The following is a 25,387-nucleotide window of genomic DNA, read 5'->3' as shown; positions in this document are numbered from 1 at the left end:
TGGATTGTGGAACTAGTCTGATGTGGAAGGAATTGTTTTTCTCTTTATATAATGAGGGAGTGAAAGTCATAAAATGAGAAAACTACATAAAATAATTTTACATACAGGGATAAATGCATAAAAATGGATTCAATGACATTATCATAATAGAAATGTTAGAAAAATGGTTCCCAAAAGTATTTTAATTAATAAGAAAAAACCCGAATTATTGCTGAACTTTAATTGGAAAGTCAGTAGAAACTTCAATAGAAAGTAAAAACTGATTTTTTATAAGGGTGTCTGGGGGATGAGGACGTGATTATTAGTGATGCCTGCTTATTGCAGCTCTTCTCCCTGTGTTTTTTGTTGTTGCTGTTGCAATATAAAGGTTTATTGCTGAAAATTTCATTAGTTTTAACTTGAATCTCTTAGGTGGTATCTTAGGGGAGTGTAGTCTTCGTATTGCAGACAACAGAGGTATGAGCTTATCCCTTTAAAATTAGACACGTATGTGAAAGCTCAACTTCAAAAAAAAAGAGGCCAGTAGTTCCAATGTTCAATAGCATATACTGAGTATTACAGGCTTCCACATCTGTGGAGTTTTCTAAAAGGATTACATGAAAATGAGTGAGGGAGAATCGAATGAAAGAAGAACTGAGAATTTTGTTAACTTTCAAATAGTGTTTGTGATGGTTAATCTCATGTGTTCTGTTTCTTCTAGCTACGGATGTCATGGCTCATCCATGGTGTCTTGCTGGGAAATATATCCCTGGTGCTGGTCGAGAACAAGACAGGAAAGGAACAGAGCTGGACGTTCTGGCATTCCGATAACAGCGAAGGTTTGGGAATATGGGAGCAGACGATCTTACCTCTCCCAGATATACCGGATAGGTATGGGTCTTCTCTCATTCTCCTTGGTGATCAGTCATTTCATCACTAGCTACCTGGCAATGAAAACGGCCAACATAGCTCCTGGAAGCTGTTCCCTCAGGGAGAATCGCTTTGTCCCCGTGAGGTATCTTCTGTTAGATGCGGGGAATGAGAATACTGAGTATTTTGAGCAAAGCACACAATTTTACAACTCCTGAATTGAAGTCTTGGTTCACAATGGGTCAATTATTAGCCTACAGCAAGGCACTTAAACTCCTGTGTCTGCATTTCAGTGACTGGAAACCATTCACTTTGCTTACTGTTCTGTGTTGCATGTTTGATCCACTTATGTGGTTTGGTAGAGTTGGATGTGAGCTCCACAGCTGATTTTTTTTTTCTGGGTATCAAACCCTCAGCATTCAATGGTCTGGATCTGAGGATGAAAGAGGTGGGAGGAGAACCTGCTGTAAAATCTGACAAGGATCCATCTAAACACCTTTATGTTAGCTGTAGCTATCACCTTAATAAAGAGCTGTCTCAGTTACGGCTATATTCTGTCTTTAAGCATGAAGTTTATCTGGTAGCACATGCTTAATCTGGTAGCATATGCTTATTTAGAGTGTTGGTTTAGCTGTTTCTTACAAGTCAGCTCTAAGGGAATATTCTTGTTAATTGTTTACTTTATGTGTGTGTTCTGGCTTATACTGTTTCTAGAGAAGACAGACATACTTCACCTCCAGCTGCCCTGGCCCTTAGGCTGCAAGATGCCTCTACAGTCTGTGTCATGAGCACTGGTGTCCTTTGTCTTTTTGGGAATCCGTGCCCTAGAAATAATGCATTTCATTAAGGCATAGTTTGCCTCTTAAGAACTTTGAACAAACATGGTATGAATACGTCTTTTATCTTACTGGCTCTTGGGGATGCACGTAGGCTGCAAATACAACAAGGACACTGCCAATGCTTCGGTCCTGAATGTATAATTAATATGTGTGCGTCAAAGATTTAAAAAATACCAGCATTAGGCTTATTGTGCAGTCACTGCTGAAACACCATTTGTAAAAATACCTGGTTGCTTCATTCCCTTCAGCTGTGTTTCCTTTGAAGAATGGTATATTTTGCCATTACTATTTATGTGATTTATTTTCTAATGTTGCCAGGGGAATGTTTTGTACCTGAATTATTCTGTACCCTTGTACTATTGCTTTCCTTTAAATTCTCTCTGGTTGCACAGTCGGGCAGAGAATACTTTGATCTTAGGAGCCGGGCTAGCAGTGGTTCATGTGGAATCACAGATTCAGCTGATAACACATGCAGACTATTATGTATGAGATGATGCTGACACCCTTACTTCCCTGTTACTTACAGAGAAAGACAAATGAGTTCCCTGAAGGAAGGGAGTTTGTTGGAGGTTAAGACACGAGCAAGGAAAACTTTGAAGTTTTGATGCCTCTTGAAAAGTTTTTGTCCCTATTTATTCACAGAAAGTGCACTATTTTAATGAATTTTTCTTCTAAGATTGATGTAGTTGAAATCAATCCTTCCTGGGAAGAAAGAAATCTCCTGTGAGACCTGGAAATACTGCAGGCATCTTTCTCACCATCTCAAAACCTGTTTCTTAGGAAATCTGGGCTGATGTACAAATTAGGAAGGAATTCTATGGAAGTATACACCAAAATGGTACCAGTGAGATTCCAGAGTATAAATGAAGATAAATGACAGTTCTATTGAACAGTAAGAAGTACTTAATTGATGTGAACGCAATGCTGGTGCTGCTGAAGGCTTGCTGTGTCTGTCTTTTTCTAATTGGTTCCTGTCTCAGAAGCTGTGAAGGTCTGTGTTAGAAGAACCACAATATTGCAGATATTCCTACAGGCGGAGCTGAAAGTTTAAATCACCTTACAGAAGTAAAGCTCTTGAATAAGGCACACCAGTGCACCAGTTTCACACGAAATTAAAGCACATTCCATTGTGTTTGGGAAGCTGAATGGAAAGTGTTATTAATAACAAGATAATATGCTCTAAAACTGCTTAAAAGCATGCTTGTTTAAAAGCTGCTTAGACATAATTTCCATGTTTGGCTTATAGCACTTCAAAGAATCATTAGGAAGACTTCCAAGAAATTAGATCAGCTCTATCTTTAGAAACAGACATTTCTTAAATGTTTGATATCCCTCAGGCTGTTGGGAGAAATTATATTTTGGTAGAAAATCACAGCTAAAACATTTCAGGTGAATTGGCAGTAGCGGAAAGGAGGGAGGAGTAAGACAAAGAAGCTAAATTGGGACTGAGGAATATTAGATTTCTAGCATTGAATTCACCTGGGCAACCCTGGACTTAATTTCCAAGAGTATGATTAGTAGAGGACTGTCTTCTTTCCTTACATTTGATCCTTACGAAAGCATCCGGTTGCAATTTCACCCTGTGTGGACTTGCAAGAAGCTGAAGTGCTTCTTGTAAGCTTGTAAGCTTGGCACTTCACATCTTCCTGAAGTTAACCTCTCCTTCCTTGTTCTGGAAGATGTTGGCAGAACAGTCTTAAGAGTCGGCTCATGTGGTGTGTGGATTAACAGAGCTATAGCCCAGTTCCAGATTCTCCCCCTCTGCACGGGGGAGGAAGGGCAAAGGGCCTTGTGAAGGACAGGTCATCAAAGCAGCTACAATTAAGGAAGCCAGTTGTGTGCAAGAGCTCCTTAAACTGTTGGATAAACAGGTTGTGCCTACCAGAGGCAAAAGTCGACATCCCCAGAGGTGCTGTATTTTAACTTGCCACTTAGACAGGCTCAGCTTGAACTAACAATCCTTGCTGTGATTCATTTAGCCCCTGTAGGGCCACCTACCCCTCTCTGAAGGACACATTATCTGCAAATCAAATAATCTTCACAGATTAGTGAAAGCTAGAGAATTGGTAATTTTTAATTACTGGAATTCACACATTAGTGCAGTATGACAATATTTGGGTTGAGAGTAGTGTAGAGAACCTCGTTATTGTAAGCTTGTTTTGTTTGATGGAAAATTACTACTTGTTTTCCAGTGAAAAGTGATGAATCTGTCGAGGATGGTTCTTTTTTAACTTTACAGAAAGGCAAGTAGGAAACAGGCTTGGAAGCTCTGCTGTAGCTGGCAGTTTGGGCTTGCTTTTTTTATGTATTTGCTTTTAGTTAGTACATGTGAGACTAAACAGAAGCTTGATGTAATGGAAGATGAGTGATTTGTGTAGCTAATAATTAGCCATTCTGTTAGTTAAACAGTATGGTTAAGGTATATCACAAAGATAAAATACAAGCACCTACAACTCAGTGATTCTCTGGAGCTTTCTGTAGGCTGATGCTCATTATCACCAACCCGCTTAGCAACTGTTTTTCTACACAGTGTGAAAGGTGGAAAAGGATTAACTCTAATAGGCTGAAGCCTGGCTGGAAAATTAATGCTTTAAGAAACAAATTTCAAATCTCTTGATTTTTGCTCCCTTGATGAATCTGAGGCCAGTTGTGTGGAGCAGCATGTCGACTAAATATTCTATGGGTACCTCTATACCACCTGGCTGAACTTGCCTGAAAGTGGACTCCACACGAGCCAGCCCAGCCCAGCTCAGGTCTTTTAAGACCTGTATTCTCTACTAAACCTACCCTGTCCTTTAAAGATTTCCCTGTAACCTCTGTGAGAGAAACCTGCTAAGAATGGCTAGTATTAATAGCAACCTGTCCAACCTCAGCAAAGTCTTATGACAGAAGAAGATTGTATAGAAATATAAAGGGATTTTAAATGTGTATAGTGGTTAGAAAGATTTCCTTGGTCTCCTTTCTTCTTAAATTTATTTTTTTTTTTGGCATTACAAAGTCTAAATTTGTAGGCAGTCTTAAGCAGAAGTGGCCAGGTGGGGGAAGGAGGAGTGAGAAGAGTTTACTTGAGGGCCTAAAAACTAAATTTTCAGTCATAAATAGCATCACCATTTGCCTTGTCACTGATAGCAAGGCTAGGCCCTGTGTCCTTCAAACAGGGCAGCATGTTCAGAAAGTAAAAAGCAATTTTCTCTTGGTCCCATTGTGCTCAGAGAACTTCAAAATTATTTTCTTGCTGATGACCTTCTCCTGAACACAGACTGAGGAGTTTTATTATGTTGGAAAGGGAAAATATGACTTACCTGGAAGGCTAGGTAAGGAAGAGACCTTCCTGAAGAAGAAAGCAAAAAGGTCTACAGACTTTAGTTCCCTCAGAAGGTGATATTCTGTTGCAACAAGTCAGAATTCATGTCCAAGTGATTGTACTTTCTGTTTCTTTAAACTGACCTCATTACCTGTTCCGGTCTTTCTGACTTGCTGGATTTTTACGAACTGCACTGGTTCTCATTAGGTTTTTTGTCTATATATCGATGAGGGATTCCCTTTCAGTCCGTAGGAGTGAGATCCTTTGTTCTGTTTGGCTCCTGCAGCAGCTCTGGATTCAAAGGCAGCCAAAGCAGCTGGGGACATTCTCACTCATTGCTGCAGTAAAAAGACAAGTAAAAAGAAACTGTCTCATATCATACCACTCTGCTGTTATCTCTGGCAGCTGTGGCTAAGCACTCTTTTTGTCCAATAGTTTTTCTTGCATTGCCCTGTCTGTCACACTCCTTTCGCATTTTCTGTCTCATAAGTTTCTGGGCATGAGGTTTCCCAACAAGGAAGAAAAAGGAAAGGAAGGTTCTTGGCAACATTTTTCATCCAGAGGCCTGTTTATATCGTGTTATTCCTAAACTTTCTTCCCATTCTTCTGTGAAGAAACAGGGACCCTCCATACAAGCTAGACATATGTCTCCCTACACATTAGTACCACATATATATTATTTGGTCACATCTACACCCAGATGTCTTTAGCCTCTCTTCTTACATCCATCCCACAAGCCTAGCCTGTGTTGCCTTGAGGTGGTCACACATTACTTTGTTAGAAACAGTGAGACTTAAACACCCATATCACTGCTTTTCTGCTCTCTAGGATTAACTCTGTCTGCTACCATCCTCCTCCTGAAATGGAGTTATTCTTCCAGTGACTGTTCTGTGCATCTGAAGAGGCGGTTTTGGTGACAGTGTGTGCAGAGTATCTGTGACAGATTTTGTACGTGCATATATTCTGCATGATTGCCTAAAATAACATGTTTGAATCTCAACCTTTATTACTAGCTATTAAGTAACTTCCTGCATGGCAATTCTGTCACTGTAACTGAGTTGGTTAACATGCTTGTATTTCTCCAAATAATCTTGTTCCATCTAAATGTGTCTTTTATCCCAAATAGTAAGTATTCCTTTGTGAAGTGAGCTAACAATGCATCATTTGTAACAGAGAAGTTAATGGGAACCTGAATGTAATAAGGGTTAGTGACCTGAAACTTCTGCATTCTGTACGTACCTTGGTCTCAAGCAGGTTCAGCCGTAATTATTTTAGCTAGGTAGAGAGAGAAATCAGTTCCATCAGAGATAAACCATTACAAGTTATGAAATGAGATCTGTACGTACAGACACGCTGTGTTCGTGTCACTGCATGGGGGATTGAGTACAGAGGAGATTAACGTTCAATCTTGGTTAATAATCCACGTCTTTATAATAAAAAGAAAAAAAATAATGATTATGAGCCTTTCTAAAATAATGGCATGAAGACAGCTGCCTGAGTCTGGCTAATAGAAACCTGAACTCTCTGTATGAGCTAGGGACAGTATTTAGGTGGCATTCAGAGTAGTTGCTGGAGGGAGGGAGCTGCAAAATTTGCATAAAATTGGCTTCTGTGGTCTTCAATTCAAGAAGAATGTTTTTCACTTCCAGCCCAACAGAAGATAGAATATATGCAAAAGTATTTTGAATACATGAACAAAAACATTTCTGTGCAATGAAGTCTTAAGGATAGGTGACATAGGCAAAAGAGTTTGTCCTCATGGAAACTATACCAATGTAGCTATAGATCTATCCTCATAATTTTAGTTCTGCATTTCCCTCTGTAAATAAGCCTCAGATATTTTGGGAAACCAGTCTTCTGTTAGGATCAAGCCCAGAAGCTTTGATGTTATCCTGTTTCTGTCATGTTTAACTAAATAATATTAACCAAATAACTCAATATATTTAACCAAATGCTGGGTCCTACCTTTCAACTGTTCATCTAGATTCAAATTTCATGTATTGGGCCAAAGAAGCAAACCAAAAAAAGCTCATTTGGTGCCATTTCTTGTCCGTGACTCTGAAATATTTGATCAGCAGTCACCCTTGAGTGGTTTTTGAATTTATGTAAAACTTGTATCCTTCAAACAGCTGAGCCGATGTTCCCCAAAGAGGAGATTTGTATTATGGGAGTTTTGTTCACTTGGTACAACATTTCCTATTTGCTTCAAACAGATTTTTTTTTAAAAAATAGACCTTTGTATGCATTTGCTTTCACAGCTCAGCTAACACTCATCTCTACAGGATGTAAGTTGTGCTTTCCAATTGTCATACATGTAAGGAACCTTTTTCCTAGCTGTGCTCCAGATCAATTAGGGTAAAAGAAGAAACAGTTAAGAATTAATTTCCACAGTCCACAAGTAATGATTTTTCTGATAACCAAGTTATTTAAGTGTTGTTTAGCAGCAATATTTTCATTCCGATGAAATATCTTACAAACACAGACATATTTGATGAGGATTTGGATTCCATGTGAGGAAGTTGCTGGGGTATATTAAGCAACAATCATGACAAACTTGCCAGCGCTAATTTTGCTGGTCCTGTATAATTGCCTTCAGGAACATTCTTTCATGGCTATTCCCTACAGCATCTGTGTTTGCAGTGAGTATGTCTGTGCAGTGCTGTGGACCGGTGTCCATGCTGTACAGGTGCCAGCTGAAGTACTGGGGGTGCAGTCAGCTCCCACTTTGATCTGTTCAAAAATACCAGTGAGGCATTGCCACCTCCAGCGTAGTAATGAGTCACTGCAATAACATGTGCTTCTGGTGTTTCAGTATCAGCTTCCACCAAAGTCAAAGGGAGTTGTTTCATTGATTTCAGGGATCAAACGGAAAGAAAAAAAAAAAGGAGGGGGCAAGGGAACGAGATTGTCTGTGGGGTTTTTTGCATCTCACTGATGTGTGACATTTCCATCTTCAGTTTTGATTAAATTTCCCTTAATTAGCCCATTAAGCTAAAATCACCAAAGCTAATGATTGAAATGTTGGTTAACTGATGATCTTGTTTCAATGGAATTTGAAAGACATCATATTTCTAAATTAATAGTGGCATTAAACTGGAGAAGATAAAATGATGAACTATTTATTGCAGAAATGCTAGTCTCAAGAGAAGGTTTGTACTGAAACTGCATTTCTGTTAGGAAAAAATAAGATTAATAGACAACCAAAGCAGCACTGATGGTCCTAACAGTCTTTAGCATTCACACGATTTTTGTATTTTGGAAGGATTTCTGTCTTTTTTTTCATCCCTGCTGAACTTCTGGAAATTTCTTGAGTATTTTGGTCCCAGTGCTCCTGCAGGTGAAATCAGCAAGGCTCACTCTTAACTCGAATGAACTGTAAATAAAAGTAAAATGCAACCTATTGTGTTCTGATATGGGTATGTTAGGTGGCATTCCCTTGAGCAACAGAAATACTGGTTTGTATCATGCCTTCAACTTCTTAGGAGCTGAACATTTGGTAGTTCTCATAAGAACAACCCTTTATTGTCTGAAGAGGCATGACATGAGAAGTGCATCAAAGCATAACATGTTGGGGCACGAACCTTAGGTTCTACCAAGGAAAATGCCTGAAGCTATTTTTAGAAGTGCTTCATTGCCTGGAGGTACAAGGAGAGTGCACAGTAGTCTTTGCAGAAGTATCTGTCTCTTCTTTTATGTTCCTTGAGCTAAAGTTTGCAGAAGTGGAGGGAAAAGCTGACAGATACGAACTGCTTATTTGTCTTGATAATTAATTTCCCAGCCTCAGTTTAACACCTTACAATCATAAATTCACATCAAAGTGTCCCTGTCTCCAAGTGGCATTTAGTGTGCATCCTCAGGAAAGAGGCTGAGGATCAAATGCATCACAGATTTGGTTTCAGCGGTCCCTTCGATGTAGCACCAAGGTTCACTGTGGGCGGGGCAGGGCGTTGATTTTCAGACACAGCCAGCTGAAAGATGTGCAGCTGAATCAGTTTCCACCTTACCTTTTCCTGGATATTTCAGCAGCATAGAAGGGGAAACAAGAAGCTTCTACTGAGCTACAGCCTGTACTTAACAGCCCAAGTTGCTGGTTCTCCATAACATAGCAGACTGTGAGCAGTGGTGGTTTGGGACCTGTTTCAGTCATCTCTGCTGCTGGCACAGTAACTTGCAGGGAAAAAAGTAAATCAGAGCCCACTGTGTCTGTCCAACAGCTTTTGTTTAAGTCTCGTATGGCAAGTCTCAAACTGAACAGCTTATGTTTATGCTAGAGCTTGTAATTTCATTTGAAGTGTTGTGGGATGTCAGCTGTAGAGCAAATGAGGGAAAGAGGCAGGGGGAGGGCAGCCAATTCAGTTGGAAGCCAATTTAATATCCAAGGATTTTATGTTCCTTCCAGTTCTCCTCCTAGACAAACCCACAAGGGGTTTTAGGTATCCCAGCTAAGAACTGTGAGACTGCTGACAGCATCAGACTGCAGTTGCACTTTGTATGGATTGGAAAAGCAAAAAATACACTTTTGTGATCTTCAGATTTATATGGATGGAGCTGCCACCTTTTGAGCTGGTAAAGATGGATCATTTAGGAAGGAAAATTACATCTTGCTATTCCTCTGATGCTAGGGGTACTCTTCCTTCACCATATCCACTATTATTTGTGTCAATCACCTGCTCTTTCAAGGTAGCTGCTCGTGTCTTTAGAACTTAAAAAGCTGGTTTTAGAGAAGTCTCTCCATGTGTCCAGTGCATATCTCCAGAGTGAGAAATTTCATTATTGAAGCATCATTGTTTTTCCTTACCAGAAACAAAGGAGGAACATTGCAACTATATCAGATCTTTTCTGTTGTGAATGGACTGTATTCTGTTCTAAACCCCTTACACCGTTCAGAAGCTGACAGGAGTTTTTTCTGTTTCAAGTCTTCGCTGTAGTCGGGTCAGTTTTTCTGGCCACGTCCCCACCTGTAGCTTAGCAAGAACACCAATTGCAGGAGATGATGCCACTTCAATCTAGATATGCTCAAAGGAATGTGCATCCTTGGAGTCTGTTTTGGCTTTTGCCAAACCTCACTGTCGTCTCTGATGATGAAAGCTGCACTGTTTGAGAACAACATGGAAACTGGTTATGTTTGTTGACTGAGTCAAAATCCACATTCAAAACACAGGAACATGCTGTCCCAGAGTAAATATGCATATGACCAGGGAAGCTACAGTTGAATTTTGAGGTTTTGAGGTTGGTTTACTGGTAAAGGAGTGGTAGTATTTAAAAGCAATAGGAGTCAACAAGACTGATGTAAGCATACTGATAGCATACTGAGAGAAAATATTTTAGACCCAGTACTATGCATAAAGGACCAGAGTCTGTGAGAAGAAAAAAAGTTCTGCTGGGTGTTTAGATTCTTGCTGCAAGGAAGAGACAGAATTTCTAAAGCCTTTCTAAATAAATAGGGCTGCTCCTCAAAATACTGTGTTTTGTATAGTATTTGGTTTTCTTGTCTAAACCAAAACACCTGCAAGAATTCACCTTCTGACTGAATACTTATATCTAAGAGATGGAGCAGGAACCATCAGCAATAGATCTACATTAAAGAGACCCACAAATGACTTAACTTCTGCTGGCATAAAACATCAAGATACAGCAGATAATTAGGTTTAAATAATATTTTGTATTCACTTGCGGCTTGTTCTACAGCCCATGTATTTATAGGCTTGATGCAACCTCTCAGCATTGTATCTGACTTCTGGGCCATGGCCAGCTGCCTTTAGAAATTGTTCTCCTTCCTAAGCAGAATATTATGATTTTATGTGGCAGATATGCATTGGGAGAATGTGAACTTACTAAGCCAAGAGAAAACCTAAATCTCTGAGTGCACAGAATTAATGCATGGTCAATATACTGTCAGATTTGAAGTATTTGGTTATGGGTTATTTTTTGCTCTTCCTGTTGACTTGTAATATCACTGAGGGTGAATTTACAATGATCTTGCTGCTGGTAATGTAGGAGTGGCAGAACTTCCTGAAAATAGCCAGCTGAGAGGGTGGAAGTGATTTAAGGCAAACCTGCTCAGCTTCTATAAGGAGATAATGAGTCCTGCTCTTCCTGTGGACTACCCAGTGTCAGTTCCTCTCTTTTGTGACTGCCAGGGCTGTTAGATATCCTTCACTCCCTACAGGGTGGATCAACACCAAATACTTTCTAAATTGGTTTCAGCCTTTGATTGCCAGTTCCTTTTAGAAACTCCAAATTACTTCAGAAGCCCTGCCTACTTATTTTTCTTAACACTTTAGGGTGTAAATCACTTGTGAGAATAAAATCACTTAGGGGTCTGGTTGGTTGGTTGTTTTTTTTTCATCTGTGCCAGAAGCCAGGGGACTTTGTTTATGAGTGTGGTCAGAAAACACAGTTCTGCCTCCTTCAGATTGTGTGTCTCTGGAGGGAAGAGGGGCTGTATTCTTTTATTCTGTCTACCTATATTAATGTATTGCTCTCCTCCTCAAATCATCTTTACTTGTTAGGAGTGAAGATACTTTCTCTGTCAGTTTAATATTTTTATATGTGAAAAGTTTTTCTCCCCCATTCAAAAACTGCTTTAATTGTGAAGAGCTCTGAATTTCATCTCTTTAGCAAAATTTAATCCCATTTTTTCCAATACACGCAGGTTTTGGTTTCAGATCATCGCTTCATGGGAAGAAGGATCAGATGCCATTATTGCTTTTGACAATGTCTCCCTTAGTCTGGACTGCTATTTAACAAGTAAGTTTTCATTTTATCTCCAAGTGACTTGTCCTTTATTTGCCGAGTAATTGAAATTTGGAAACTGTGGGGAAGGGATTCAGTATCTTCAAAAGACTCTTGAAAGGTAAAACTATGTTTCAGAAATAGCTGTGCTTAGGCAGAGCAGCCTGTTCACGTACATACCTTATTAGTGGAGCCAACCAGTGAATGGGTTCCAAGTTTGGCAGTAGGTGGGTAGCGAGACATATGGTGTGGGAGAGCCAGCTTCCAGCTGAGACAGTGGCATCACCTCTCCATCCAGGCTGATGCAGCAGCCAGTCTGTGATTATAGATTTCCAGATGACCTGGTTTGCAGTGTGACAGTTATCAAAATGAATGACAGTTGGACTGTGGCTAGGAAAAGACAGGCATCCAGTGATTGACACTAACTTTGCAATAACATTGGGCACGATACTCCAGTTAAATTAGAATGAGGTTATTTTATTTGGACTGACGCACGTTTAAGTCTGAGTCAGACTAGGATCTTCACACTCTACTGCTCTGAGGAAAAATTTGGATTCTGATCCAGGCTTTGGGATTGACTGGCCTCTAGAATGTGCCCAGTCTATACCTCTGATGCCAGATTTCACCACGTTTAGATTGTTATTAAATGTTTGTGTCTGGCTCATCTTTCATAATCTCATGCATAGTGAATTGCTTTAATTTGTGAATGTGTTTAATGATCTGTCATTCTGTACCTCAGACCAAAAACTTACATGAGGATTGGAGGATTTGCTGCTCTGAACAAATGAAACTTCTACCTTGGGTTGAGCAGTAGAACTTAAGTACATTCTTTCGTCTCCTAGGCTTGAAGCTACAACTTCTGTAGCCCTGCTCAGACTGAAAATATCTAAGCCACTTCCTCATCCAACAGCAGTCAGAATGTTTCATCTGCTTTGTAGTGTGTTAATTTGCATTGGCTGGAGCATGAGTCTTTCCATTTATGCAGTAATACCTCTTGCTTTCTGTGCATAAGTGCAGTATACCTCAGGTTCAAGTATTCTAAAGAGACTTAAAATCAGGTTAGAATTAAAAAAGATTGCACATACTCTCACTGGCTAAAGAGAAAATGTATAACAGTTGCTAAAGACTATATTCTGGTTTTCTGCTTTGTGTTTTCATTCACTTGCTGTTTTGCCTACCACTCATTCCTTTTTATTTTTCTTTCATCTCAGTTGTGTAACAGCAATGGAAAGTAAATCTGCCTATTCCTTTTAGTAGCATTACATCCTGTGACTGCAGGATCTTATTCTCAGCACAGAAGTCTGTAGCCTTTAATTTAACTTCAGTTTTGGATTACATACTGGCTTAGTCACCCTCAGTCATAAACCAATCTGTCACTTCTGGTTTTCTAGTCAATGGAGAGAAGACACTTCGAGGTATCACTCCAGACTCAAGCAATTTGCTCACTAGTAGAGGTGGCCAGAAGAAATTTGGATGGGAACAAAAGCTTCTGGGAAATCTCCAACTCAACAGTGCCCCCACTTCTGGTCCAGCAGGTAACTGTCTGCTCTGAGAAGCATCATTAGATAGGAGAGATTTACAAGTAGTACAGACCTCAGTTAGATGTGGCTAAATGCAATATGATTTTTTTGTTCCACAGCCTCTGTTTAGAGCTCTTCTCAAGTCCCTCACAAAGAAAACAAAACAAGTTCTAGAAAGCAAATTACCTGTAGCTGCTAACTGTAACTTGGATTCTGATTGCAAGCTGGTGAAAGAACCAGAGCGAGCCTCTCTTGAAGTAAAAAGTGCTTTTAAACTGTAAGACAGTTTGTTTGGTGTCATGATCATGTAAAAATTGTCAGGAATCAAAGCGAACTGTCCAGATTGACTGAGCTCAGCATTTGGTAACATGAACACCTAACTCTAGTTAATATGGGCTTGGTTTAAAATAATATAGCCTTGCTTTTTCAGTAATATTTTCATGGCCCATTTGAAGCAGTATAGCACCAGACTCTGTTTTAAAAATACGATTTTTATTTAGTTAGAAAAGTCTTGTATGTTAATGTTATTTCATTCTCCCCTACCCCTCAGCTCCTCTTTCCAGCTTAACTGTGGTGGTGTGGGCCAAACAGATGCAAGAGTTCCCTTCTCTTCCCTCACCCTCCCATCACTGTCTCCCAAATGGTTCTCTCTTACCTCTTCTAGGCTTGCCCACGTATTCATAATACCTGTTTTGGGCTCTACATGTGTATTTCCATTTGAATCTGCTTCCTTCCCTCAGCTTCTCTTCCTGATTTGATTTGGGTAGCCACGACCTCCTACCTGGGGAAGCAGGGCTGACCATGGAAGTGAGGGGTAGCTACTGGAGAGAGAAGCACTTGTAACTGCAACCCTCAGCACTGTGTGCAGCTCCTCTCTTAGGACTAGCTAGTTACCTGCCAATTTGAAATACCACCCCTCTTAAGTTAGAAAACAGATGTGTGGTTTGGCTCCTTTGTCAGTAAGCCTAGGGATTTGGTCCTACTGCCTCCTTTTCTCTTCACATCTTAGAGAGACTTCTTTACATCTGTTCTATCTGTTCTGTCTCACTTTCCTACCTGCAGTGTACTGTTGAATTGCACAGACTAGTTGTGTTAGCTCTGATACCAACAGTGGGCTGGTCAGTGTGTCCCAAAGCTCCACACAGCCTTCAAAGCCTGCCTGAAAAGCGGGATGCATTAGCCCACTCCGTGCTGCTGCAGCAGGGCAGCTGCTGCTGCCTGAGCTCTCTTGCTCAGAAGCAAGCTCTGGCAGTGGAGGCTGATGGTACAGCCTGTGGGGCAGGCTGAGCTGCCACAGGTGGAGCTGATGGATGCTTTATGTACTGAGCATCATACAGCAAGAATAGTGCAGGAGCACTGACAGGAGTCTCGAGGGAATGAGTCAGAGGGGATGAGCCCACATGAGATAATGCTGGTTGGGTGGAGCTTTGCTTTAGCTTTAATTGTTGTGTCTGGGTCTGTTACAGATGTCATGTGTGAGCTAGTCAAAAAAGTATAATTTTCAAAAATATCTTTATTTCCTGTTTGAAGATTCTTTGATGTCTTCCCTTAACTATCTGTATATCTGTTTCCTGCCTGTAGGTGAAGTCGTCTTTTAAGTGCTCTCAGTATTGCCCTTAGGATCTTGTGGTAGGATCTGTTCATAGGTATAGGTTATGGACTTCTGGCTGGCTTTCCTTAGGAATGTCAGTGCTTAGGTGGTAATGTAGTTTCCTAAGGCACATACACATTTCCTTCCAGTGTATCTGCTGTTTTAGTAACAGCAAAAACATTAGATATTGGATTCAAAGTTAATCTAAAGTGGGTGTGTGGGCTAGAAATCTTGTGGCCATAGATTTCTTTGAGAATTTTGTTACTCCCTACTTCTCACTAGACCTGACATCTTCTAGCTCTTCTGCTCCCTGTCCTATGTGAGGAATGCAATTTAAAGAAATGCCTGGATAGTAGAAATAATGGGAGTCAGATTGAATGAGGGTAGAAGAGAAGGTCACTGAGGTACTTTGAGCAATTAAAATAATTTTTTATCACCTTGGGGTGAAAATTAAAGGCAATTCCTATGGTATCTAAGCCAGCTTGCCTATTTTCTGGGCTTTATCTTCTGTGCTGTTCATATTCTGTCTAAAATTGTCTCTGGTCCTTGAGGTTTGAAATCACTCCTGTAGCAATTTTCTCCCTTTGTGCCCTCAGAGTAGACAGGGCAGAAATCAGAGAAGCTAAGCAGCAGCAAGCCATTGCATTTCTGAGGGTCTTTGCAGCTCTGAACCACCTTTTTCCTTTGTGTTACCGAGTCCCTGCCTGTTCTCAATAAACACTGCAGATGCTTGTTTGGTCCCTGGGCTATGCATTTTACCCAGCTTTAATCTTGTTTCTTTCTGCATCCTGTAATGCATTTAAGAAACCTCAGGCTGAGTCTGTCAAGGCTTTTCCTTTGATGGCCACGTATGTGCTGTTGTGCAAGAGAACCAACAGCATCAGCACCACCCTGAAGTCCCAAAGACTGCATTGACCAATATGAGCTCTGCCAAAAGTAATTATGGCTAATATGATCTTTGACTTGTGTGATGGATCACACGCTATAGTATTTCCTCCTTAAGAAATCATATTAAAACAAAGAACTGTGTTCCTGAAGCTAAGGAGACAACAGGATAATAAAACACCCTCCCTAAATCCCCAGGCCCGCTCAGCCTAAGCAGCAGGAACTGCAGTCTGAAAGACAGGTACCAGTTTGTTTACCTGACAGTAAATCCAAAGATGCTCCATTGTTTTCAAGGATATGGGACCTCCATTTGCTGCTTTGTGTCTGAGAACAATCTCTTACATACACCTGCTGCTTTTGCCTGTGCTTGGAAATCCATTTTCAGCAGAAGTGATAGCACCACCAGCCTCCCCATCCTCTCTGTTGTCAGGCCCTGTACCTACTGAATTACTTCTTTATCCTTGTCCTTGCTTATTGTGGCTTGACTTGCCTCCAGGAGGTATACACTGGAGGTTCAAAACACAACACAGCCACAATGTGAAAGATTCTAAAGCTTCCAGAAATCTGTTAACCCCATCCTGTGTCACACATGGGATAATGAATGCACTGTGTGGAATAAGACCTGAAATTGCTACAACCAATGTGGTGGTGTTATTTTCTCAAATTTCTAGATGCCCAGGACCAACACAGAAGAATTCCTGTGGTTTTCAAGTTACTTGCAGTACAAGGTGGCCATTATTAGATAGATGTTCGCAGAGCAATGCAAATGCTTTCTGTTTCAATTAACTAAAGATGTTTTATTTGCTGAAATACCAGCTTCTTGCTGGAATGTTGCAGGTGAAACTTAATTCTAGAAGCAGCCTGCAAAAAAGTTGTAACAAGGCCTGCATATACCAGAAGATTCAAGTAGCTATAATGGAACCAGGATTTTTGATTGAAATGGTTACATCTGTCCAAAAAGCTGGGTCCTCTTTATTTTGTTGTAAACTAGGCTTACTTTGGCTTTGTTTTTACATTGATTAGGCATTAGTTTAAGTAAAACTCAAGGCTGCTTAAACTATAACATTGTTCAACTACAATTAAAAAGCCAATTTATATCAAAGCAATGCAGTTTCCTTTTGTACACAAGGCTAGAATATGGGAAATACAGGCATATAAAGATAGAGTGAGCAGTAATGAGGAACTCGAGGTAAACAAATTACTATCATGGAAAGTGGAGGAGACAAAATGGGATTCTCAGTAGGTGAAAGGAGATAACAAGACACAGAGCAATCAAGCTTTAATTAAAGATTTCTGGTGTTTCTGAATAGGCTGTAAATACCATGAGAATAGCCTCTCTTTTGATGTTACAGCTTCTCATGTGTCCCACGACAACTTATTTGTGTTAGGGCACACAGTACAAAACCGGCATGTTGTGAAATGTGCAAAAAGGTTGACCTTTTTTCCCCTCAAATCTAGCATTATTTTGTCCCTTCTGTCTGCATATCCACCAGCTGCTGTACGATTGTGGTTTCTTGCATGGAAACTGTCATCAAATCATTTTCTCATGCACCCTGGCCTACAGTTTTCCTCTGGTCTCTTCCCCACAGCAGTTAGTAGTTGCATGAATTTTGTCTTTTCCATCAGGGAGAGTCCTGTTATGAGTACTTCCTTGGCTGTTTCTCGGAAGAACTCTGAGTCACATTAGTTAATCAGATGAAGGAGCTGAAAGGAACAGCAGAGCAAGTATTAAGTAAACTAAAATTACATTTGGTTGCTCTTTGTGTGCAATTATACTAACTGAACTGTTGGTATAATGCAATAAAGGTATCTGCAGAATTGTGGTTTTGTATTAAGCACCAATTAACACAGTGAATAACAGCTCAGTGCCCTCCTCCCAACAAAAGTAACATCCTGAACAGTGATGGAAAATGTTCAGAGACAAAGGTGGGATCGCAGAATATGTAGGTATGGATTTCTTTATTGCAGTGTTTACACTTGCTTTCTCTGTAGGATTGAAAACAGCGAAGGTGCAATACGGAAAATCAGCATGCAACCAGATACCAACATAGCAAAGTCGAATTGGCATAATTGCTCTCTAGAGTTAATCATGCAATTGAAATAAACAGGGCAATTCACACATTTCAGAGCTAAGTTTTAAAGCTGCTCACAGCAGTTTAAACTGTGCAGAAACTGCTATAGATGTCAAAAGGTTTTGAAATAATTTTACCACCTCCACCCATTTTGGTCTTTGTTATCTAAAATGCATTTCTACCATACTTTGTAATTGTGAACAAAAAAATTCCAAAAACTTAATAGCATGTCTCAACACCCTTTATGGAAGACTCTTTAGGTGAAACATAACAAAGAAAAGAAATTAGTTGTCTTCTAGTGTCTGGTTTCAGAAGGTGGCAAGAAACAAGGCGTTCTCATTGCTGTTCGAAGTCAGCAATGCCCTTACCTCGTTATACTGACCACAGATAATTACTTACAAGGATGCCTGTTTTATATAGACACTTAAGGAAAATCAAGCTTTAGATTATTTCTTTGAAACTATACTTATCATGAATCTGGCATACATGTCATCATTGCAGATCTTGTTGAACTGAAAAACATGTCCAAGTCTTCCATTGCTGCCCTCATTTAGAAAACAGAGACAGAAATAGTAACTCCATAAGTAGTGGAAAAGCTGACCTACTTTTAGTCTAGCCATACCTCTATAAGTGGTTCTGGTATTGCTGGCAAGACTCACTAATTTCTATGATCATTTTATATTCCCCTAATATTTTGTAGACACATTTATGAGGTCAGGGGCTTCAACTGTGAACACAAACTAGTTCTGCAATTTACCATCATCTTTCAGCCCCCTGCCCTATTAATCTCTGGCAAACTTAATCCTGGAAAAGGTAATAATCTCAAATTACTGCTCACAGGACATTGTTAAATGGCAGAACCCGAAGCAAAATTGAAAGGTTTGTCCTTCGTTACCTCACTGAGCATGTTTGTTATGTAGTATATTTTGCCTACAGACTTTCAGCACAGACCAGCCTTGGAATTACTGGTAATGAATAACTGAGACTGCTCATGCACTGAGTAAAAGGTACAGCTCTCCACACAGACCATGGTGCCAGTGGCAGCCAAATGTTAGTGAAGACTAGGATGGGCAGTTTCCTGTAAGCCTCTGATTTCCCACATTGGCCAAATATTGTAAGGGAAGCTTTTGAATGTTTTTACAAATAGATGAAGCAAACGTTCTGCTTGCTCATGGCATCAAGTTTGATGACATCTGCATTAGAGGAAGAAGTAAAATGAACTCTCTGAGGAACAGCTAAGAGAATTAATTGCTTCCAGAAGTTTGGCCGTGGGGGTTCTTATGCCCCTGAAGCATGAGACTTTATAGCCCTTATTAATGTGGTTTTTTACTCTATTGAAAGTAGGAATAGCCTTTTGTCCTGAAGAGAGGTTGTGGCAGCAAGTTCCACAAACTGCCTAATTGTTTGAAAGCACTGATGCATTTCACTAACATGTTATTCTAGGTTCCAAAATAAGCCAAGTATCATGATGCTAGGTTGGCAATTTTCTCAAATCACTGAAGTTTTGGTTTGGAATGAGTTTAACCTTGGTTCAAACCAGCTTGATTTAACAAATGCCAGTTAATACACTTAGGCCCTTGAGGTATAACTAAAATGCCTCTGTCTGTTTTGTGGTGTGGAGTTTATGTGCTGTATATGTGCCAGTGAAATTGCTTTCTATGTTAGAAGTATAAATGTGGTTTAGGCTTTGCTGCTCCACTCTTCAATGTTGCTGGTTATTATTTGCAGCAGTGCCTGCAGGAGTGCTGCCTCAGGCTGCAAGTGGCATCAGAGCTTCAAACAAATTACTCATTTGAAGTCCTGTGGGGTTTTGTTCATTTTGTTTTCCAAGAGTAGGACATCACTCCCCTTTACTGTTGCTGAAATCCAACACCTTGATTGCTGTGCATTTTATGTATCTAGCCAAACTGTGTGAAACCTAGAATATCTGCTGTATTCTGCTCTGCATGAGTGACTGTGTATGTAAATACATCACTCAGTAAATCTAATCTGGAAAGAAAATTTGGGAAGGAAAAATTCTTTTTAAAATTGTTTTAATAGAGCCAAAATTACATTTCTTGCAAAATGTTGTTTCTGGGACCTTACCAATGAGCTTGTTAGGGAGCTTGAGGAGGGCAGGTGAGTGGGTGAACAGGCAGAAACTAAATGTTTCCTCAGTCATGTTTCTTGTGAAAGTGGGGATTCTGTCAAATGAACTGATGTATAAATTATTCACTGAAATGTAGTACCCTAATTGTGAATCTCTCTGTAATCTTCTTTTCTTCCCCCACCTCAAAAAGGCATTGTTATTAAAACAGTTAGCATCTTGCAGCTTCCAGTGATGAAATATGTGGGGACCCTACATTTAACTACTTGTTTGGTTTTGTCATGGGAATGCTCAGCTGTTTCTGGAAACTGGACATCTGTAACTTGTGTGAAGTTGGGCAAACTTCCATAATCTGCAAGTTTTTGGGGGGAAGGTTTAGACTGGAGAGTCCTGCTATTTTTCCCATGGTGTGAGTGTGAGGTGCCAGCAGTTTTAGCCTGTCGCACACAGCAGTAGGAAGGAGAGATGTGCTGTGCCGTATGCGACAGACCACAGTTGTGCACAGATGGAAAAAATCTGTGCTTCTCACCAAGCTGCTTAAGGATTTTCAATTCAGTGCTGCTGCTTTAGTCTTTGGAGATCAAAATAATGCTTCAAACTGAATTACTGTAAACTGCTGTGGCATGCAGCAACCTGTAGAAGTGCTCTCTCTGAGCTCACAAGACGTGCTGCAGTCATTTCTAGAATCAAGAGAAAATCAATACTTTACAGGGAACGAAATCTTACTTTTAAAAAGGAATGGTGGGTTATCTAAGGCAGTCAGTACTCTGTTTTCTTACTGGGTTAGCACTTTCAGATCTTGGGCTACTGTTATATATGCACGCCGAGGGTTGGCTCTGTGAAATGTGTAAGAGAGCAGAGGGGGAGAAGTGCGGGGGTTTTAGTCTGCATCCAGAATTGTAACTAAGACCCATCTGTCCTAATTATCTTGAAATGAGGGGCAGCTTCTTCCTGTGCCATATTCTGTCCCATTTAATTCAGTGACAAAGCTGTTACATGTTGGACTGGCTTCCGGTATATATAAACAGGAGGAGAACTGTTTGCAAGTTAATGCAGCAATGACAGATGAGGAGATCGTGCAACACCTGGCTGTAGGTTTTAGCAAAATCCCTGCTGGTTATATTAGGTGCAGTTCTCCCCATGGACTTCACTTGGGCCAGACTTCCTCCTGCAATGTTTTGGGCAAAGGTCATTACCCAGCTCTGCTAGTTCTGAAACACATTTTTCCCATTCTTGTCTACCATCTACCTGAATAGAGCAAGTAAATATGCTTGCTAGCACTGATTGAAGCAGCTGCAGAACCTAGAAGGCTTTACAGACAATCTTGTATACATGACTGAATCAATAACAAGAGGACCACTTTTGAAATATAAGATAGCACCTCCTCTGCTCAGTCATCTCCAGGTTCCTTATATCATACTCCTTGGCATAACATACTGTGGTTTTTCATTCCCCATTCTCTCAACCACTTAAAAGCCAGATTCTAAGAGCTTAGTGCAGATTCACTAACCTTAAATTACCAGCACTGTTTGCTCTTACCCTGATTCTGCCTCTGCACTGGAAGTGAGCCCCCTCTCATCTGTCCTAGAGGCAGGAAACACAAAAGCTGCTCTGGTTGCCTCAGGTTGAAGTCCACAGGTGTAATGTTTGCAGCAGAAGGACATTCTCCTTCTGCAACACCAGGGCTTTTAAGGAACCAGGGGGCCATTAAAGAGCATTTTGGAATAAGATCCCCGGTCCCTGGAACCCAGTGGGAACCGAGAGCTGCCAGCTTCAGGTCCAGCTGTGCGGTGTGTTACATGTGTAATAGTCTAGAGAGAAGTTTGCCAAGGTCAGGTAAGCAGATACGTGTGGAACAAGATTTATTTCAAAGGATTAAATCAGAAATGTAAAGCTTAACCATAGCAGCACTATGCACACACTATGTCTGTCCTAGGGTTTTATCACTTCTAGTTTTCCTTTTTCATTCTCTCATGTTTTGGGCTTATTGTCCCCTTGAAGGTCACCTGCATCTACCTTTGGGAACATATTTGGTATTTCACTGGAGACATCCAAATGGCTTCTTATTGTTCCAAACGAAGACACTTACCTGCCTGCTTTACTAAACATATGTTTCAGTGCAGGTGGCTAAGCCCACTGGGGTATTGCAATGTTAAATCACTGTGATAGCTGACAGAATGAGTCTCTCATCTTCCATTTAGTGTAAGATTTTGCTTTGGTTTTGGGGTGTTTTTTGCAAGGATAAGTATATTCTGGTGCGAGACTGTTGTTATCAGAGCTACCGAAACACTTTGCTTTAGTAACTTCTAGACTTTGCTTCCTTAGGTACCTGCTGTTTTGGGGGTTTTTGGGGGGTACATTTGAGGCAAAGGAGGAGAGGGGAATTCTTCCGTTTGCTGTCTAAGAATTTTAAGACTTTACCTTGCCACCCATTGCAGAAGGATTGGAGAAATAAGTGAAATAACTATGTAAATACCCATATAAAACAAGTAACAGTGTCAAAAACCATAGAGGACCCTTGCACAGGAGTTTTGAGGAGGGGTGGTTCTTGCCTTGGTCCGGCAAGCAAAGTGAATAAAGAGCAGAACAGCTTCTTAATGTTTGGATGTTGGGATCATGCTTTGTATATGTCCTCATTTCAGAACACTGGTTATTTACAACATGTGGTGCCAGTGGTCCTTATGGCCCCACACAAAGCCAATGCAATGATGCCTACAGGAACTCCAAGCTCAGCGTGACTGTAGGAGCTGAAGGGATTCTCCAAGGCATTCAGATCTGGAGAGTACCAGCTACCAACACATACAGGTAAGGAAACCCTCTCTGATTGTCGTGGTGTATCTTCGTGTTTGAAACTTACCCAAGCTGCAGATACATACTGGATATTTATGAAGTGTTGCCTTCAGAAGTTTGGCCAGAACTACTGGGGGTTTTACTTCTCCTTGATCCTGTGTTTTCCAATGTCTCCAGTCTCAGATTTGTTCTCTGGAAGATGCAACTTTTTTGGTGAAAGAGAGAAGAAAAGGAAGAGAAGCAACTATTTGAGGCAGGCACATCTTTAGCCTAAATGGTTACAGGTTGTGAGAGCTGTTTCAGTAGCTGAAAATGAAGCATTTTGACCTCCCCAGATGAAGAGGAATATATATCCTACATGTCGTTCATTGAGTTCTGGGATCAGAATGAGTTTTCCCAATCTTCACCTGGTATAGGAGGCACAATCATATGTCAGCGTTTCACAAGGGACAGCTTGCATCAACCTCTGCTCAGCATTTTCACTTTTTTGAATCTAGACATGGCAAGTTGAGCCTGTAAGCCTGGCTTACCACTGTTAAATTGATTTTGGAAGCCAGCCACCTAAAAGGTAGGCTGTGTGATACTGAGGGTTCTAATGCTTAAATCCCTCAGTGGAGTTATTTTCCAAGAGAGATGATCAGATACGGTTCAATGCTACTTAATCAGATTTTCACCAATCATTTTTTTCTTTTTGCTCTTGCTGGAGAAAGAAGTACAATCGAATTGTAGTTCACTGTATCTGAATGGTAACATGAAGCCATTACATGCATCAGTTTGTAAAGCAGAACTGTCATTTTGAATCAGTGACTGTCTAGTGGTAGGTTTTTATGCAACATTCCATATTGAAACCAATGATGGTATCATGGATTTCAAAGCAGAACATTCCACCAAAGGCTTTGAACAAATTTCAATTAAAATTTACTGGTCCCATCTTTTTCTTTTTGTTGAAAAAGAATGTTAATATTGAGGCTAGATGTCAGTCTCTAACAGAGGTCTAGTGCAAAGCAGTTTTGAGAAACTTGCTAGGCTAGGCATAAGTTCTGCCTGAGTGCCTATTACCACAAGGATTGATGGTAATGAAAAAAGCATTAATGATATTTTACCCAGCTATCAACAATGAGATGCCTGAGGTGAACAGAATTTTTCAGGACCAGCATTCAGTAAATACGATTTTAAAGTACAGCCCAAAAGAGAACAGGCAATAAACCTACAACATTGTCATTTCTTTAATATCAGAGTCCAAGAAGAGCCAGAATTGCCATGCAACTGTAGGCTGATTTTTGCTACACAATACAAACCAGGGGCCCTGCAGGGAGGATCTGTCTATTTAAGTCCTATAAATGACCTAACAGACTTTAAGGTTCTGTATAGATAATAAATGTATAATGTCATGTGTAACATATATATAAATGGCTGACATTTCTCTTCTGCACCTCTTAAGGCTATAGTAGAAAATTCACAGCCTGGGGAAAGAAAGAAGCAATTGTGGGCTTAAATTAACTTGACATCTTCCTGATTCTGGTCTGCTGAAGGGGCAGCAGAGTCCCCCAGTATAGCATAGCCCTAGGAAAATGTCAAGTTGCAATATCAATTTTAGGGCTTCCCAGAGTCTGGACTCACTGCCTGTATTTAGCTCTCCCCTGCAGGCCTGCTGCAGTGTGGGTCCTGTAAGTCAGCCTGATAGCATTGCTGATATACCTGACCTGGAGATAAATCCTCCAGCTGGCTGCTGGGCTCTTAAGAAAGCTGCTGTTATGCCATATCAGTGTGTTTTACACTATGTAATGTACACTCCTGATAATTCCATTAAAAAATTGCATAAAAAGGATATTGATTTTGTGAGCACGAGGCAGAATACGCGTTATTAAAATACAGACAGCTCACCTGTGCGTAAAACTCTACTAGCACAAGCCAACCACACCCAGAAAACCCCACCATCTATGAGGATCTGGATAGGCTGCCACACACTGTAGTACCCACATTTGAAAACTGGAGTCTTACATGCTCTGGTTTGCTCACATGGGACTGCACATTATGTAACAATAAAGGTAGACACTCTATAGGAGTATTTTTCCTTCCAGATTTCCTTCTAAAGTCTTCAAAAGGAATTCTAAGGATTCAGAACGTCTCGTCATCTAGGCCTATGATCAAGCATGAGAGAAGTGAACTGTAATAAATTTAATGTTATCATCCATTATCCAACTTCTTTCCATTTTTAAAGGAAGAGTCTCTGGTTCATTTTGCTGAGCAACCCAATTCCACTGTCCTCTCTTTTCTATGGTCCCTTCTTACAAGGTGGCACAAGAACACAGCCCAGTGGAGTGCAAAAAGTTGTCCTTCTAAGTCAGCCAGCCTAGGCACTGCATGTTCTCATACTCTCAAAACTAGCTCCAGTGTTTCCATAACCTGGATGTTATGGTGGATGTTTTTCTCTAGCCCTGGTTTGCACAGCCAGTGCACTCTGCTCATCCTGATCCCTAAGGGTGTGATTTTCTTTTTCAGTTCCTAGAAGTGTTATAGTAAAAGAAAAGGAGGAAGACAGTGGGAGGTATTCTGTGTTCTTAGTGTATCTACTCAGGGTGCTCCGAGTCTTTCTTCAGGGCCAATATGGTAAAATGGATTGTTCCTGTAAATGAAAGTTGTGCCTAATGAAAGGGGTCCTGTTAAAGTTTGAAGTCAAGATAACCTGTCTCTTTAAATAGTGACACCCATTTTG

The 25,387-nt window shown here is 40.5% G+C and overlaps 1 protein-coding gene across 1 annotated transcript in view; it reads left to right on the top strand.

Moving 5' to 3' along the window:
- The window catches only part of ALK (ALK receptor tyrosine kinase), a 317,575-nt gene that overhangs the window by 259,188 nt on the left and 33,000 nt on the right, over nucleotides 1-25,387 (top strand). Inside the window, 4 exon segments of the mRNA XM_064648001.1 lie at nucleotides 701-870; nucleotides 11,648-11,742; nucleotides 13,119-13,262; nucleotides 22,524-22,686. Of these exon segments, the coding sequence (XP_064504071.1) occupies nucleotides 701-870; nucleotides 11,648-11,742; nucleotides 13,119-13,262; nucleotides 22,524-22,686 (572 nt within the window).

The sequence above is a fragment of the Pseudopipra pipra genome, chromosome 3, assembly GCF_036250125.1.
Source record: "Pseudopipra pipra isolate bDixPip1 chromosome 3, bDixPip1.hap1, whole genome shotgun sequence".
In the NCBI taxonomy this organism is placed as follows: domain Eukaryota; kingdom Metazoa; phylum Chordata; class Aves; order Passeriformes; family Pipridae; genus Pseudopipra; species Pseudopipra pipra.
The sequence above is the reverse complement of the archived record's forward strand: the minus strand, read 5'-3'. Positions and strand labels throughout refer to the sequence as shown.